This window comes from Nannospalax galili, unplaced genomic scaffold (assembly GCF_000622305.1).
Source record: "Nannospalax galili isolate Female #2095 unplaced genomic scaffold, S.galili_v1.0 scaffold743, whole genome shotgun sequence".
In the NCBI taxonomy this organism is placed as follows: domain Eukaryota; kingdom Metazoa; phylum Chordata; class Mammalia; order Rodentia; family Spalacidae; genus Nannospalax; species Nannospalax galili.
The window spans coordinates 145,551-163,981 of record NW_008349552.1 but is presented as its reverse complement, the minus strand read 5'-3'; the positions used below and the strand labels follow the sequence as shown (position 1 = coordinate 163,981).

At 39.7% G+C, this 18,431-nt stretch overlaps 1 protein-coding gene across 1 annotated transcript in view; it reads right to left on the bottom strand.

Moving 5' to 3' along the window:
• The window catches only part of LOC103745092 (transmembrane protease serine 7), a 40,807-nt gene extending 25,458 nt beyond the window's left edge, over window positions 1-15,349 (bottom strand). Inside the window, exons 1-5 of the mRNA XM_008846985.2 lie at window positions 15,255-15,349; window positions 13,236-13,422; window positions 8,759-8,889; window positions 1,532-1,599; window positions 299-489 (exon numbers count right to left, since the gene is read on the bottom strand). Coding sequence (XP_008845207.2) covers window positions 299-489; window positions 1,532-1,599; window positions 8,759-8,889; window positions 13,236-13,422; window positions 15,255-15,308 — 631 coding nt within the window. The 5' untranslated portion in view covers window positions 15,309-15,349. The remainder of the gene's footprint in view (window positions 1-298; window positions 490-1,531; window positions 1,600-8,758; window positions 8,890-13,235; window positions 13,423-15,254) is intronic.
• Between the last annotated feature and the right edge of the window lie 3,082 nt (window positions 15,350-18,431).

Below are 18,431 nucleotides of genomic sequence, written 5' to 3'. Positions count from 1 at the left end.
TAAAATTTTTCTATTTCTGGAGATCTGTTTCTTAGTGACTTAGTTTGAAGATGCATGAACTGAATATATAGAAAAAGGAATATACTGTAAGCATAATTTTGTATACATTTATTCACAATTCTGTTTCAAGCATGGTACTATACGTAATATTTCGCAATTTGCTTCACCAGAGCTCCAATATCCTGGCAATCCTGTGCCCCTGGATTATGGACAAGTACTTCACCACAATGTTAGCTTCGATAATGGCAGGATTGTGCTACAGGAAGGAATGCTTAAAGGAGAATTACCCAACAATCACCATTTAGTACCACAGAGTCCATGTCCACAGCCAGACCCTGCAAGCTCCCCACAGAAGTCCGGTTTGTGATGCTGGTTTGAATGGAGTCCTTCAAGATGGCTGCCACACATTCCTCACAGATGATGTGACCTTTGGCGTGTGGCATGACAAAGACAATCCAAAAGTGGACCAGGAGGCCACCTTTGTTGTTGCTGCTATAATGAAAAAAAAAAGAGAGAGAGATAGTCAAGGACACATCTTAGGAAGTTGACATTTACGGGAAGGCAGAAACCCCACTGGTAGAATCAAGGCCACTGAGCTCACCCTTCAGATGAACCTAACACTTCTCAGTATGTTGTCACTGGCCCTGTTACAAGGATTGGAAAGGGAAAGCATCATGCTATGTGTGTTTTGATCACTGTGTTGGATTCAAATCTAGAACCATGACTGCAGAGTTACATCTCCAGGGAGAATATATTGTTTCTATGGGATTCAACCAGCCCTCACTGTCCACTAAACGTAAAAGTGATGGATTACATTTGAGATCTTGCTATGTCCCACCACTGTGTTACATCTGCTCTGTCCCATTTAATCTTATTAGAAAGGTCCTATGATTGCTGCAGTTTTGCAGATGAGGAAGCCGATAGCTCAAAACCAAACAGTTGCTGGCTCTTAAAATGGAGTCCGGTTTGATTTTCAAGCTGACTGCAAAGTGTGATCACCTAACTGCGCAAATACTGCACGTTTTATGAAGGAAAACAAGACAGCATCCTATAGTAGATACCCTTTGATATGCTAATGGAGAGTGTGAATCTCTGCAGCTGTTTTGGGGGTAGAAGAAGACGGGCCATTGCACATGTACCACAAGTTTTCCTAAGGAATTATTATTTCATCATGAGATTTTTTTTCCTCAGAAGTTCTCTGGGGACCAGTTTTTCACTCAACATACATGGAGAAATAATGGTCTGTGTTTTGTTTTGACCTCCGTTATCCACCAATATGATAGTCATGTTATGGCTGTTTTTCCCAGAGCACTGATACAAGGATTCCAGCTGAGTGTGGGAGGGGCAAGAACAAACACTTGGTGCGACCTCGCCAGGCAGACAGTCGAGTCATTAGTTGTGTTAATAGGGTGTTCACTAACAACTGCTACCAAGAAATTATTTGAAAGTGGTGGAGTCTCAATCCTTCAAGAGCCTTAAGGAAATTTTATAGCAAGGATGGTAGGAATCCCAAAACAGTGGCCAGAATTACCTGACATCTGCAACCACAGACTGCTTGTAAAATTTGGAGAAAGCGGATGTTGTGTAAACAAGGTTTACCTGAAAATAAAAGGATTATTTTGTCTTAATTCTTTCAAATTTGGCTTCCTTAGCACCACATTCCAACAACTAGTAGAGAGAAAAGAAAGCCTCAAACTGAAGGCTTCTGACTCTAAACCCAGACATCACTTCTTGAATTTAAAAAGTCGTTAGAGGACGTTTTCACAGATTTGACTATACCTTTCTGTGTGGAATCAGTCACAAGGACTCACTCCTGGATTGCCACAAGGGGGCACATGGAGCCCACAGTCAGATCCTACCACCCTGCTTCAGAACTGCCTTTGAGAAGGTGCCCAGCCATTTTAAAATTTCAAAATTAAATTTTAAAGGAGAGCTTTTTCAAGCAGTACACCATCTCAGCTGTTCTAAAACAAAATTCATTCTCTTTTCCAACTCTTCTAAGATGCCCCCACTCCTACACAATTGAAAACAAACAAACAAATCAAAATGCCCAGGTTCTAGATGTAAAGATTGAAAATCTCCAAATCTTTCTTTTCATTTTGTCTTTTTGAGACAGGGTCTCCCTGTAGCCCCAGCTGTCCTGGAACTCACTATGTAGACCAGGGTGGCCTTGAACTCACAGAAATCCACCTGCCTCTGCCTCCTGAGTGCTGGGATTAAAGGTATGTGCCACCATGCCCAGCCTTCCAAGTCTTAAAAAAAATGTAGAGTATAATGGAAGGTAATATGAGCTGTGAAGGTGAAATTCCCCACACAACACAAACTGCCTAAACTTGCTGAGCGTCCATTGGTTAGGCTGGTTTCTCGGTGCCTATTTCCTCAGCATAATTTGAGGAATAATTGGTGAACCTGTATCAGAGGTAAAGGATTCAGTGATGGAGCAAGTGTTTCATAGGCTGTCAGCAAGTAAGAGGAAGTCTGACTGTTTGCTGTCCATCAACATTCTTCCTCATTCTACACTGTAGTAAGGTCTGTTCTAACAAACCCCTCATTACAGTACTGTAGAAGTTCATTAGCAGAAAGCATCTCCTTCTCTGAACATGCCAAGAGCCATGAATGAATATTTTTCTTCTTCACCAGGTAATTATACTTTTAGGAAATAACCTATGGGAATACACATAATTTGACAGCTTTGATTTTGCGTTATGTATAGTGGCAAAAAATAGGAGCGCAGATGGACTTGCACTGGGGAATGGCTGGGGACACTGAGGATACATTGGGTCTTAACAGAGATGAAGTTATGTATGAATTCCAGTGGGGGGGGCTATGAGAGGGTGCCAGTGGGGATGGGGGTATAAAGATGACTAAGATTGAGATGTTCTGTATGAAATACACAAAAATTCAATAAAATAAAAATTTAAAAAGAATAGTTAGGCAAATGCAATGTAATGTTAGGAGAAAAATATCAGTTACTAAAGTAGATATATACTTATACTCTAATATAATATTATCCTTTATGTTCACACAGTTCAAAATAAAACCTTTGTCTCTGGAAATGACATTTTAGAAGTTGGTGTTTTTCATTTCACTCAAACATCTGCGAATACATTTTCTTCTCAGCAATCCATGGAACTTTCTCTAAAATCAACCATGTATTAGGACTCAAAGAAAGCCTCAACAAATTTAAGAAAATTAAGAAAACGTCCTATATTTTATCTGACCACAAAAGAATAAACCTGGATATCAACAACAACAGAAATGGGAAAAAATATACAAACTCATGGAAACTAAACAACATACTACTGGATGAAAATCAGGTCAAGGAAGAAATCAAGAAGAAAAAATTTTAAATCCTAGAATTGAATGAAAATAAAGGCACATCATACCAGAATCTATAGAACACTATGAAGGCATCCCTGAGGGAAAACTGTATGGCACTAATTGCCTACGTCAGAAAATTAATTAGAGACATCTTGTACTAATAACATAATAAGGTACCTGAACACTTTAGAAAAATAAGAACAATCAATACCCCCCCAAAAAATAGACAAGAAGAGAAAATCAAAATCAGTCCTGAAGTTAGTGAAATAGAAATGAAAAAAAAATACAGAGAATCAATGAAATGAAGAGTTGGTTCTTCAAAAAGATTACCAAGGTAGACAAAACTCTAGTCAAATTAACCAAAAGACAGACAGAGGGGACCCAAATTAATATAAGAGATAAAAAGAGAAACATTACAATAGATACTGAGGAAATACAGAGAATCCTAAGAAAGTACTTAAAAAAAACCTATATTCTGCTGAACTGGAAAATCTAAAAGAAATAGATGAATTCCTCGATATGTATGACCACCAAAATTAAACTGGGATGAGGTACACAATTTAAATAGACCCATAACAACCAATGAGATAGGAGCAGTAATAAAAAAATCTCCAACTAAAAAATGCCCAGGACCAGATGGATATGGTGCAGAATTCTACCAGATCATCAAAGAACTAACGCCAGCACTCCTCAGATTGTCCCATAGCATAATAGAAGTAGAAATGGAGGAAATGCTTCCAAATTCTTTTTGTAAAGCTAATACCCAGATACCAAAACCAAAGATAAAAAAAAAGATAATTATAGGCCAACCACTCTGATGAAGACAGATGCAAATATTCTCAGTAAAACACAAACCGAATACAAGAGCACATTGGAAAGGTTATCCACCACGGTCAAGTTGGCTTCATCCCAGAAATGATGGGATGGTTCACATACAAAAATTAATAAATGAAATGCATCACATAAATAGACTAAAGGAAAGAAACCACATGATCATTACATTAGCTGCAGAAAGGCCTCTGACAAAATCCAACATCCCTTCGTGACAAAAGTCACTGAGAATTCTACAGAACCTCTGGAGAGATACAGAGGACAGTAAAGTCAGTATGTGTAGCAAGACCACAGCCAAAATCATACTAAATGGAGACCTCAAAGCATTTCCACTAAATCAGGAATGGGACAAAGATGTCCACTCTCCCCATTCCTGCTCAATATCGTGTTTCAAGTGTTAGCTAGAGCAGTAAGACAAATAAAGGAGATAAAGAGGATATGAATTGGAAAGGAAGAAGTCAAAGTGTTTCTATTTTCAGATGATATGGTACTATATATAAAAGACCCTAAAGACTCCACCAGAAAACCCCTAGAACTGATAAACACCTTTAGCAAAGGATACAAAATTAACACACAAAATCAGTAGCCTTCCTATATACCAGCAACAAACATACTGAGAAAGAAACCAGGGAAACAATCCCATTCACAACAGCCTCAAAAAACATAAAATACCTTAGACTAAATCTAGCCAAGGAAGTGAAAGACCTGTGTAATAAAAACTTTGACACTGGAGGAAGCAACTGAAGATGACGGCAGAAGATGGAAAGTTCTCCCATGCTTATGGTTCGGTAGGGTTAATATTGTAAAAATGACCATCCTAAAAAAAATCTACAAATTCAATGCAGTAGTCATTAAAATTCCAACATGATTCACCACAGAAATTGAAAAATCTAAAATTCCTTACGGAAACACAGAAAACCCAGGATAGCCAAAACAACCCTAAAACTTAAGAACCTCTGGAGGCACTGCCATCTCTGAGCTCAAATTATACCAGAGCATAAAAACAGCATGGTACTGACAGAAAATCAGACACACTGACCATGGAACAGAACTGAGAACCCAGGTTTAAGTTTGTACCTTTACAGGCTACTGATTTTTGACAAAAAGTCCAAAAATACACTGGAGAAAAGACAGAATGTTCAACAAATGGCGCAGGTCAAACTGGATAGCTACATGCAGAATGGAAGTTGAACCCTATCTCTCATCATATACAAAATTCAACTCTAAATGGATCAAGGATCTCAACAAAAGATGTGATACCCTAGATCTGATAGAGAAGAAAGTAGAGAACACACTGGAACTTACACGCATGGAAAGGACGTTCTGAACAGGACTCCTGTACCACAAGCATTAAGTCCAACAATTGACAAATGTGACCTCAGGAAACTAAAAAGCTTTTGTAAAGTAAATGACACCACAATTGAAGTGCAGAGGCAACCTACAGAGGGGAAACCATCTTAACCAGCTATGCCTCTGATGAAGAGTTAACATCTAGAACATGCAAAGAACTCAAAAAATTGATCATCAAAAAAAAGAAAAGAACCCACAAAACTTGGGGAAAAACTGAGCAAGGAGTTCTCAAATGGTGAAATGCAGGGACCAGGCATGGTGGTGCAAACCTTTAATCCCAGCACTCGGGGGTAGAGGCCTCTGTGAGAGCAAGAACAGCCTGGTTTATATAGCAAGCTCCAGGCCAGCTGGGGCTACGCACATACCCTATCTCAAAAACAATCAGGGGCTAGAGAGATGGCTCAGCAGTTAAGAACACTGAATGTTCTTGCAGAAAACCCAGGTTCGAATCCCAACACCCACATGGCAGCTAACAACTGTCCATAATTCCAGTTCCAGGGGATATGACAGTCTCTTCTGTCCTCTGTGGGCATTGCTCAAGGTACACTTACCTACGTGCAGGCAACACACATATACACATAAAAATAATAAATAAAATATTTTTTTAACAAAAAAAGATAAAACACAAATGGTTGAGTTGGGTTTTTTTGTTTGTTTGTTTTGTTTTGTTTTGTTTTAAAGTTAAACATCACTAGCCATCAGGGAAATGCAAAGTAAATCTACTTTGAGATTTCATCCAACCTTTTATTTACCTTATCTTTGAATTCCTTTCTATCAAAATGGCTAAAATACAATAAACAAATGACAACAGATGCAGGCAAAGAAGTGGGGAAAGGGCATGCTTATTCATTTATGGTGGGAGTGCAAATTGGTGTGGTCACTATGGAAATCAGTGTAAAGATTCTTCAAAAAGTTAGATATAGCTCTACCAAATGATCCAGTCAAATCACTCTTGGGTATACACTTAATGACTCTATATCTTGTTACAAAGATACTTGTTTATTCATGTTCATTGATGCTCTATTCACAATAGTCAGGAAATACAAAAAAACTAGATGTTCATCAGCTGATGAATGGATAATGAAAGTATGGCATGTTTACACAATAGAGTATCATTTGGCTATTAAGAAAAAACGAAATAATGAAATTTATAGGTAAATGGATGGAACTTCAAACAATCATCCTGAATGAGATAGCCCAGACCAGGAAAGACAAATGTTACATGTTTTCTTTCATAAGTGAATTCTAGCTTTGAATCCTCATGTTTTATATAAAACCCATAGAGGTCAGGAAACCAGTAAGGAGCCAAGGAGAGAGGCTTCATGGGAGGGGAGATAGAATGCAGTGATACAAAGGGAGAAAGGGAAACAATGGAGTAGGAACAGTTAATGGAGGTGGGGAATGGGAGACCAGGGCCAGGAAGGGAGTATGGGAAGGGGTTAGTAACACTAAAAGCCTATAGAAAAAGTCATATGGAAGCTTACCATTCTAGAATCTTCTTAAAGTATTTACATAAACAATATAAAAAGATATTAAAGGGAGCTACCATATAATAAGGGGGCATTGCCTCTACCACAGAGGATAAGCTAGCAGGAATGGCCTCCCTCTTTTTAAGCTGTTGATCAGAGATCCCGTAGACCCTTAGATAATACCATCCATTGCCCTTGCTGTTGTTTACTCAACAGTGAGAACTTATTGCTGCAGACGCCACATATATGAGTTGTAGAATAAATAAGGATAAATAAGTCAAACTGTTACTGACCTCATAGTTCATCTCTACTGGCTAGTTTTCATAATTCTGGAAGGTGCAATGCTTGCTACCAGAAGAGAAAAGTAATCATCAACCTTGCCCACCTGTGACCCTGAGAGTTACAACAACTGTCCTGGCAAGATAGGCCCACTGGTGCAATAGTGGCACAAATGTTATGGGAGTAACCAACCACTTTGTGCTTGGATTTAAAATCCACTTTACAAGATGTAGCCCATACCTGACACTGATATCAGGCCTAGGAATCAATGGCTAAATAAGTCACAGGACAGAGAAGAAACTACTAGTATTATTCTACTAAATGCATATAATATTAAATCAACTCCTATTGACTTACTGTTATATTCATAGATAAATGCATCCTTCAACTCTCACCAGAGAAGCATCCTCATGCAGCAGCTGGTGATTAACACAGAGACCCACAGCTATCCAATATGCAGGGAATAACAGACTGCAGAGTGCTTATTCCTGAATAGGACATCTATATCTAACTTTCGCCTCCCAAAGCTAAGGAATCATTGCAGAAGAGAGAGCAGAGAGATTGTAAGAGCCAGAGGTGGTGGATGACCACAAAGAGTTTTCCAGACAGCTGGTCAGTTACTCACATGAACTCTCAGCAATGGTGACAGCATGCACAAGACCCATGAAAGCTCAAGTCAAACAAAATCTCAGCATAGAAGTGGGGAAGTGGGTAAGAAGCTTCAACCCTAGCTGAGGAACTATTGGCAACTGATAGCTGCTAGGAGAGCGAGAGTCAGTTTTCTTTAATGGTGTGATGCTGGGTAAGTTACCCAGGCTCCAGTGTATGGCCTCATACCAAAGGGCATTTAGAGACACAAATTTGACTCAATAGGCCTTAAATATATATATACATACATATCTGATAGAGTATATGAAATCAGGAGGAGGGTACTAAGGGAGGGTACAGATAGGTGAGGGGGTCTAAATATGATCAAAATACATTGTATGAAATTCTCAAAAATTCAATTAAAAAGGGAAAATTTGTCCTTTTTATACTTTTCTGAATTTTACTAATTTTTACAACAAATTTTAATTATTATTAATAAGAAAGTTTTAAAGTAAAGAAATGGCTAGTGAAATATTAGAGCAAATATGTAAAAATCACAGAATTAGTCAATATGCACTGAACTTCAGAATTGGAGGACCATTAAAAGGGTCACATGATATGATTAATTTACAAATGAATACAGAAGTTGAGATAGCCATTTCTTTTTAACATTAAGAAGAAGGAAAACATAATTGTATTTTAGAGTGAAGATGAACTAAAAAACTGGAGAGAAATGCAACCATATTTTAAAGCAAAAAAAAAAAAAAAAGGTTAAATCTCATACTTCCTTCTGAAAGCTTTGTTTGCCCAACCTATCCTCTATTTCCCTAAACTCAGCATGTGAGACACTTAGGAAGCCTTCTACCCGACCCCCGATCCTGAGGACTCTGCCCTCTTGCTCCCCCAGGCCACTGTCTCACCACTTGCTGCACAGTCCTTGCCATGGAAAGAAATTCCCTGGATTCCTTCTGCTGGTACTCGGGAAGAAATTCAAGGTTGGTGATGCGAAACATCCCAACAAAATAAAATGCATCTTTGCTTTCTGTCTTACCTGCAGAACAAGAGAGAAGGCAATTAGGAGGCTGGGCTTTTGGTGGGACAGCTAGGCAACATTGGCTACATGTTGGTATAAGGCTCCTAAAATGGTTTTATTTTAGGCCACTATGTTTTTCACTGGCTCACAGCCTACGATGCTCTTAATAAACTAAGCAACATCTCTTCCATCAGCAGCAAATCACAGTAGCTCTTAGTACTCTCCATTCTTCCTATCTGCTACTGGTAAACATTTAAGAGCAAGTTGTAAAGACAAATGCTACGTGTATTTTATTCTGGGGTCTCTAAAGGATTAAGAATAACACACACAATTTTTATGGATTCCACGTCTGTGAGATACAAGGCAGTAAGAACCGGATGTCGTCACACTCAGAGGTAAAATATTGGCATAGTGGGAAAAGGAAGAGGAAACTCTCTTGAGTCTCTGGAGCTTCCAGAAAGCTCCTGACTGACTTATTCATGTACAGGGCCAGGCTTCCCCTCTGTCCAAAGCATCAGTCATCCTTACAGATTGTGGTCTTCAGCTAAGCATGGAGTCACTCCTGCTCAAATCTGCCCTGACAACTGTGGGACTGTGTTCGCTGACCAGAACTCTGCTGACAGAGAAGTAAAGACAAGGCTGCCACATCTGCACTGTCTCAAGGTCCCCAAGAAAGAGGAAGTGGGGAGGGGAATTGGAACCTGTCCTCTCTCCCATATTCTTCCCCAGCCCCATACTGAGGATTGAACTTAATTCCTTGTACATGCTAAGCAAGCACCTTACCTCTGACCCATAGCCCCTCTTCTCTTTATTTCCAAAGTCTCTCTCCTGTAGCACCACCACATGGATTTTTAAAATATTTATTTATTCATTCATTGATTTACTGCAATACTGGTAATCAAACTCAGGGCCTTGAACATGGTGGTCAAATACTCTACAGTGAGCTGTACTCCCACCCCTTGGCCTTTTATTAGAGCCTGGACTGTCCTTGAAATCAGGATCTTCCTGCCTCTGCCTCCCAAGTATTGTCTTCCCCATGACCCTTGCAACCTCCTTCGCTGTGGCCACATCCCTTTGTGAGCTCTCTGAGGGAATACACAGTAACTCACTCTTCTTCAAACTCCAACATAGCCAGTTCCTAACTTATCTTTGGGGCTCAATACATTTGGCAAGAGAAGGATAGAGGGGTAGAGAAAGAGAGTATCCTCTACTATCACAAGGCTTATCCCAAGGCCAAACTAAATAAAAGATGTGAAATTTAAATATGCCATCTACATGCCTGACAGGAAGCAACCCTCTTGGAATCGCCCCTTAGGGCTCCCTCTTAAAAAAAAATTTTTTTTGGTTTTTTTTTTTTTTTTTTTTTTTTTTTTTAAGAAGACCCTTCTTAGATTTCTTTTTTAGGAGCTCACACATCCTTCTCCAATCAGTGTGTACTCAAGGGGCAGCACAGCAGCAATGCAAGGATGATCAATTTAGCTTTGAATCTACATTTACTGAATGCTTTTTAGCTCAGCCCAGTTGATACAGAAGACCCTGCCGCTCTCCCGGATTAACTGTCTACCTCCTCTCACATGACCACCCTCTATGACAGATAGTATGTGTCAAAACTAACCTGTTTTCTTTTGAACAATTCTTACATACTCTAGTCAGTTTTCCTTTGCTCACCGCTGCTCTGTCTCCATGAAATGGGCTTCTCTGGTTTCCATAGAAGCAGGCTACTTCTGTAGTTCAGTAACTCCAGGGAAATGAAAACACCTTGGCTGCAATGTGTGTGTTTGTCTTAACTGCCTACTGACTTGACTTCCCCCCCAAATCTACAAGTTCCTTGGACATAGAAATGTTATCTGACTTACTAGTCAAGGGTATGCTGACTGCAGGGGTCAGCTCACTCTGGTGCTCCCACATATACCCAGTGAACTTTCAGGAAACCAGTTCAGGGGGCCATTTCTCAACTACATCTCTGGGTACATAGAAGCCCAGTCTACGATTACAAAACAACCCCTTAAGAAAAAAAAAAAATTAACCCACATCATTTCTCCAGTACGCCCAGCTTTTTAAAGTAGAAAATGCATCTATAAGCTTTCTGAAGATTGCCTGAGGGTTTATTTTTATGTCAAACAAATGATTGAGAGTCAGTTTATTATAAGTATATGACATAAAGTGTTCAAGAGAACATTCACGAATTCTTTGCCTGTAAATGTTACCTTCCAATCACATTTGAATATCCTCAATAGTATATCTAGGCAATCTATTTCTCTACTCACAGCCTTTCTGACACCAAGCATCTCTCCAAGTCTCTACAAATGTCAGCTGGGTATGCAAAGATTCAATGTAACTGACACTAATTACACAGATTACTGCTTCAATCCCATAATAATGCTCCTATCTCAGATGTCAATCACGAGTAGTGGGTCCCAAGCAGTCCATGCTGCTTTTACAAATCTGAGTTTCCCACAATCCCTTCAAGTGTGATAGTTTGCTGTAATGATTCACAGATCTAGTTATTATTCACCCTTATTCGTGGGTTATTATAAAGGATATAATGAAGACTATAAATGAACTGTTAGTGAGCAGCTACGTTAGAGTAAGATCCGGAAGTGCCTGAGCTAAGCAACTTCTGACCCTGTGGAGCTAAGGCACAGCACCTCTCAGCAAGTTCACCAACTCAGAAGTGCCCTGAATCCTGTTTTTTAGGGATTTTATGGAGGTTCTATTATGCAGGTTTCATTGATTGGATTATTGATCATTTAAAAAAAATATTCTATTATTTTTTTATTTTATGTGTATGAGTGTTTTGCCTGTATGTGTGTAAGTGTACCCATGTTGTGCCTGCAGAGGTCAGAAGAGGGCATTGACTTCCCCTGGACCTGGAGTTATGAACAGTTACTAGTTACCATGTGGGTGCTGGGAATTGAACCTGGGTTGTCTCCAAGAGCAGCCAGTGTTCTTAATAATGGAACCATCTCTCTAGCCCTTAGATTATTGAGCTTTGATAATTGAGTTTAATCTCCAACTCCTCTCTCCCTTTCCCAAACATGGTTGGGGGTCTGAAAGTTACCACCTAGCATTTTCATGATTGGTTCCTCTGTCTTTCCACGAGCTTTCAGGCACCAGATGTCTTACCAGCATCAAAAAAGCTGGGCGTGGTGGTGCATGCCTGTAGTCCCAGCACTTGGGAGGCAGAGGCAGGCGGATCTCTGTGAGTTCAAGGCCAGCCTGGTCTACATAGTGAGTTCCAGGACAGCTGGGGCTACAGGGAGACCCTGTCTCAAAAAAAACAAAAAAACAAAAAAACCTTTTAATCCCAGCACTTGGGAGGCAGAGGCAGGTGGATCTCTGTGAGTTCAAGGCTAGCCTGGTCTACCTAGCAAGTTCCAGGACAGCTGGGGCTACAGGGAGACCCTGTCTCAAAAAAAACAAAAAAACAAAAAAACCTCTTAGAAAAACCTCTTAGAAGCTCTGTGTTAGGAACTAAGAACTAAATGTTCCTATTCCATCTATCACTGGGAAAGTTATCAGTGTCAGAAAGCCCCCAACAGAAACAAAATGTGTATAATTCATTTATATGATACTCAAAGTATCTTGTATCATGGTGGGGATGTAGCGCAGTTGGTAGAATGCTTGCCTGGCACTCTTGAAGCTCTGGGTTCTAGTACTACACCACATCAACAGGACTTAGCACAGCACTCTTCTACTCTCAGCACTAGGGAGGTGGGAGCAGGAGAATCACCTCTGACTACATATCAAGTTCCAGGAAAGCCTGGGCTACATGAGACTCTATCTCAATAAACAAATAAATAAATGTATCTTGTGACGTATATGTTGAGAATTCAATTGGAAGTCAACAAATGTTATAGTTACTAAAAAGAATTAGTAAGTACACCAGAGTAAACATCTTAGTTATCACATTTACCCAAAGGATCAATCAGATTGACAGAAACATAATCCAATGGACAAAAACATAACAGAGAAAACAAAGATGTTTATATAAAAGGTAGCTCAGAGAGCAGAAATTTAAGGTTGCCTAGAAACAGGCTGTGGGTGGAATGAGGAAACAAAACAGCTTAGTATTCCGTTCATTTTAAACAGCTACAAATGCATTGCATCCTCCTCAGCTCCTCCCCTCCCATCCCTCAACCCTCTGTCTCTTGCCTACCCATGGGAAGAAAGCAATGATGGTAAAGAAGAAATGGCAAAGACAGATCTGATGGCTTTCTCCTCATAGTATTAACCACACTTGGACACAGTGTGCATGTCTGGAAAAGAGAAAAAAAAATCCATCAGAAATGCTGAGGGACAGAATAGACCTGTTGACTCCACAGAATTCACCCCCCAAAGCAATGACATGACATTTAACTTACTGATATAGAGCCACAGAAGCGTCCAGGCAATGACTGCCAGGATGAATAAAAACACGGTGAAGAGAATGATTTTATTTTGGACATTCCAAAACAGAGCTCTCTTCTTGGACTGCTTGGGGGCCCTGGCTTTGCCAATAGGATTTCGAGGCAGTCGTCTCCCTGGTAGCTTCCCTGGAACACTGACCACCTGAATGGAGATATTGGATATCTTTTTTAGAAGAAAGAAAAAAAGACAAGTTCTTGATTAGAAGTAGTCCCATTCACTCAGGAGATCTTGGTGCTAAAAGGTCTTACACATAGTCTGTGTAAGTGCAATATAAGTGGACTTGTGTCTGGTTACAAAATGAAGATGAGGAAAATTAGACATTAGGACCTAGCTAAATGGGTACAGGTGCAGACATTATACCAACCATAGAGCATGTCTCCCAGATCGTCTCCCCAGCGCTCCAACTCTGTAAAGTGGATGCTGAGGAGCAGAGGCCTTAATATCACGGAGCCCAGCAGACTAAGGGATCTGAAGGTTAGGGAAGGAGGAAAGGATTCTGTATGTGTAGATGCCTGAATAGACAGAGCTTTCTTTGTATATCTTCTTAGGATGTTTGCTTTTTGTTAATTTGAGTTTTAGAAGGGATTGTTTTGGGGGTTTTGTTGTATGAGACAGGATCTAAGTAAACAGCTCGAGCTGCCTTTGAAGTCACAGTTGTCCTGCCTGTCTCCTGGGTTTGGAGATTTCATGTATGGTCCACCATGCCCAGATGTTCTATCTTTTAAATGTTTGTGTTATTCTGCTTTTCTCTTACAATCAATTTTTTCTGTACTGACGCAGGATTGAAAATAAGACTGCAAGCATGGTTCTCACAGAAATATATTGATTTCCTCATTACAGCTTCCTGAGTGGGCAGGGAAAAAAAAAACTAAGAGGATGTGATGGTTTGTGCAGAGCTGTAAGACAGAACTCTACCATGATTGTTTCATCATTGACGGCCACTGAACTGATTGGTGACTCAGTTTCTCAATTGTAAATAAAAGAATGATTTTAAAACAAGATAAAGAATGAGGTAGATGACGCATTAGCTTGCAGAATTACTGGTTTATGTGCATAGTGTTTCTTGAAGGAAAAAATACATTATTTAACTGTTTCCCCTCTTTTATTTTATACTCTGCCTTCTGTCATTCGATGCTGTGAATTCTTCAATAATACATGTGAGAGTTTAGCTTCTTAGACAAAGAGATTTATACATGTCAGGTAACTAAACTCTGGTGATGAAATAACTTTTAAGCACACATTCTTTTAAGGCAATAATCCATAATACCAATAATGAAGAAGTCATCTCTCGTTTGCTCTGTTAAGCTTTCTCATCCTCTCACTCTTCCTCACTTTTCCTTTCAAAATACTGTGTCTTTCTGTCTTTAATTCTGCCAATCAATGTAATAACATGGGACCAAGTACACTTGGCGTTATTCATGATACCCTTATTCTTTATGCCCAACTTCCTTGTCAGCTCTTGGAATGAAATGCTGCTTGTCTGTCTCCTGATAAAACTGAACTGGACTAAACTTCATTCAATGTGGTTTCTTGAAGGAATGAGGTGGCACTTTCAGAGAAAAACAACCCACCCTAGATGGTTTAGCTGTGGTATCCAGCTACTTTTTAAGCATAAGTCTAAAGAAGAAAAGGCAACAGAGAGAAACACGTAGAACTGGCAAGGCTCAGACTGGATCTGTAAGTACCAGGGCACATTATAGGCAGTCTCAGTTAGCACTGCTATTTAAATTTTAAAGTGAAATTTACGTAGAGATCAGTACAATTTCCCTCGAGTTTTAGAAAAACAAGTAGGTGCCAATCAATTGTCAAGTACTGTCCTTTAAAATAAGCTCACATTTATAAAATCCATTAAGTACCATAAAAATTATGGTACTTATTTGTCCTTGTTATTTTTACAGTCACATGGACTCATTTCACCACTAAACAATATGTGGTAATCAGGTAAGGGCGAAGGCCTCCCACGCAGCACTTACTTTCAAGTCGGCAGGCTTGGAGGAAGCACCGCTGTTTTCTTTGTCCATTTTCATGTGTTCTGTGTGTGACCATCCAGGAGTGTCTGCAGACCAGTTTCCACCCACTTCCCTACATGCTTGCTTGAGAAGAATTGAGAGATGGTCATCGTGTTCAGCTAGCTTTCAGCGGAACGGAGTCAGCTTACCTCCACCGGGTCCAGTTCAGAAACTGAAGCTGCCTCTTTGCTACATTGTGAAGTTAAAGGGACCTAGCGCTCATCTTTTCATCCCCAATGAAGGTTCCTGTGTGTAACTCTAGGGTCAGTGAGGGCTCTTGGAGACAAGCCATAAGGCAAAGTCTCCTTACCAGAAGCTCAATCCAACAATTCATCTATATTTACAAATGTCATTAAAATTAAAATGAACCAATGACATATTTTCCTACATGTTTCCTGTGCTCTCTGTGTCCTCAGCCAAAGGTAGCTATAGTGGCCATGCTTTTTTGATTTGTCCCTGCTACTTTCTTCAAATCTTTCTTGTCTATAAAACCAACCTTACTTGCTCAGACCATCAGACTTATTCTATTTAAGGCTTAGTGATTATGTAATTGAAAATCAAGCAGCTAGGCTGGGTGAGGTAGCACACTCTTGTAACCCCAGCCCTCAGGATATAAGAGCAGAAGGGTCACAAGTTTGAGGATATCCTTGATTACAAGTAGGACCATATTTTCAAAAAAAAAAAAGAAAGTGGTCAGATTGTTGCCTGCTTGGCATCTCTTGCATGAACCAGTCCTCCTGAAGGTATCCTCTCCAATCCTGCCCTCAGCTCTTTAATCACACTCTCCTCAGAAAACTCCCATCGAGCAGGATTTTCTTCATTTTCCTCCCCTTGTCTTTCCTCAGAGAAGCCCAAAGCCTTTCCCATCTCTCCTACAGTAACCTGAATTAGATCCCAAGGTGGGAAGCACAATCTTGAGAGCCAATCTCAAATTCCCATTGGTGCTAGGGGATACACACAGGTTAACACATCATTCCCTGGGGGCCCTGGGTATCAATGGAATGGTTTAGGCTTTAGAATTATAAGAATTTTGGAAATTTTAAAATATGGCTTTTTAAACCATCCACACTGATATATTCTACTTATGTCTAGAACAAACTCCTATTCCACATTCCACTAATACAGGTAAAATATCTGTACTAAGGCTGCACCGGTATAGTAGTGCATGCCTTTAATCTCACCACTTAAGAGACAGGGTTAGGGGGATCTCTGTGAGAATGAGGCCAGCCTGGTCTACATAATGAGTTTCATCCAGGCTGCCTGGGGCTACAGGGAGACCCTGTCACAAACAAACAAAATTTATACTGCGCTGTGGCCCTTAGCTAAGACTGCCTCTGAGCCAAATTCAGTCAGGCTCTTCTGAGCCCTTTTTTCGACTAGACTTTGTCCTTGGACCCTGTCCTTAGTCAGTCTACCCCAGCTGTTGCAAAAGTCCTGCTAAAAGGATTTAGCAGGAATCCCCACAGCCTTGATACATGCTCAGTCTTGGTATCTGGAGTTCAGTCTCTATCCTTTTGTAAGTCCTTGACTTACCTTTAGGAAGACTCCTGTTAGGTCAGTTTAGCAAGAATCCTCCTCTCTACAATTGATGCATTTGCTTAGGAATTTTCTGTCCAGTTACCTTCATCTGCCCACTGGCCTCATGTCCTCAGCTGTCTTTACTGTGCTTGAAATTGAGTTTAGCTCCCTTCTTATGATTATACGTAATAAAAATCAGCATTGTAATTAGTTCCTGTTGTTTCTCTTTGACACAACCCAGAGTGAGAAGTGGCAGTCAATAAGAGACTGCACTTGGGGCTGGAGATGGCTCAGTGATTTGGAGCACTGGCTGCTCTTACTGAGGATCACTTCCCAGCACCCACATGGCAACTGGCAACTACTGTAAGTCCAGTTCCAGGAGATCCGAATCCCTCTTCTGGCCTCTGTAGACACCAGACACTCATATATTCACATGGTATACATGCAGACACTCATACATACACATAAAATTTTTTAAAAAAATCTTTAAAATAGAGGCTCTGCATATACCACATGTGAAACAAGCACATGGCCAGCTGAAGGAAGCTTTTTACCATCATTCCAACAATAGAACACTTTGTCCTGAATAAAATAAAAAAAAACTTTTTGATTGATATAAGTTCTAAGCAATTGCTATCATCACAATTGAATTTCCATAATTCATGTGACTATCAGATGAGCACACCAACATTTGTGTTTTAATAAATAATGAGTGTCATGTAGAAGTTTATTTGGAGAATGGCCAATTGTATAACTTACTTACTTCCTTTTTCCCTCCCTCCCTCCCTCCTTTCCTTCCTTTTCTCCCTTCCTTCTTCTTCCCCTTCTTCCCCTCCTTCCATTTTCTTCTTCTTAACATTCTTAAGTAGTCTAGGCTCTGGAGTACTAAGATTATAAGCATGCTCCACCACACCCAGATCAAGAATATGTTTCTTAACCGCTGGAATCATTTGAGCTTACTTGGACTGAATGTTCCTTTCCATCAGTCCCAGGAGGACTGCACAGTCCTCAGTTTAAACAGAAGATTCAAAGCAGTCATAATAGCATAGACTGGAAAGACAGAAACATAAATTTGATGGTTTCATTTCCATCATCCGTGTGATCATTCAGTGCTAATTTGTATTTAATTTTCAGCTTAGTTATACAGAGCACAAACTGTAGGGTATGATGCTTTTGTGTGTAATATTTTGTGAGCAATACTTATTTGTCTAATTTTATTTTTCTAACATAATTATACACACAAAGCTAAATAAAAGTGTTCCCATTTTTCCTAGGCATTAATCCTTCTTTTTACTGTATGAGTTTTTTAACTAAAGATAATTTCATTATATAGAAAAAGAGATTGTTAAAAAATATTCCAGTCTAAATGAACAGATATATGACAAAACAAATGCAGCTAAATGTTAAGAGTAGACTCTAGGTGTGGATAGATGCATTAATGCTATTACATTCTTTCAAAAGCAAGTTTGAAATTTTTCTTACTAACTATTGTGGAAGAATGATCATCTCTGGGAGTCAAATACACTCAATGCCACAGATTTGAAGAAATATAAATAAAGCTGGGATATGAGGCAGACAGCCAGTAGGATAACAAGCATGCTTTGACTTCCTTGTTTTTACTGT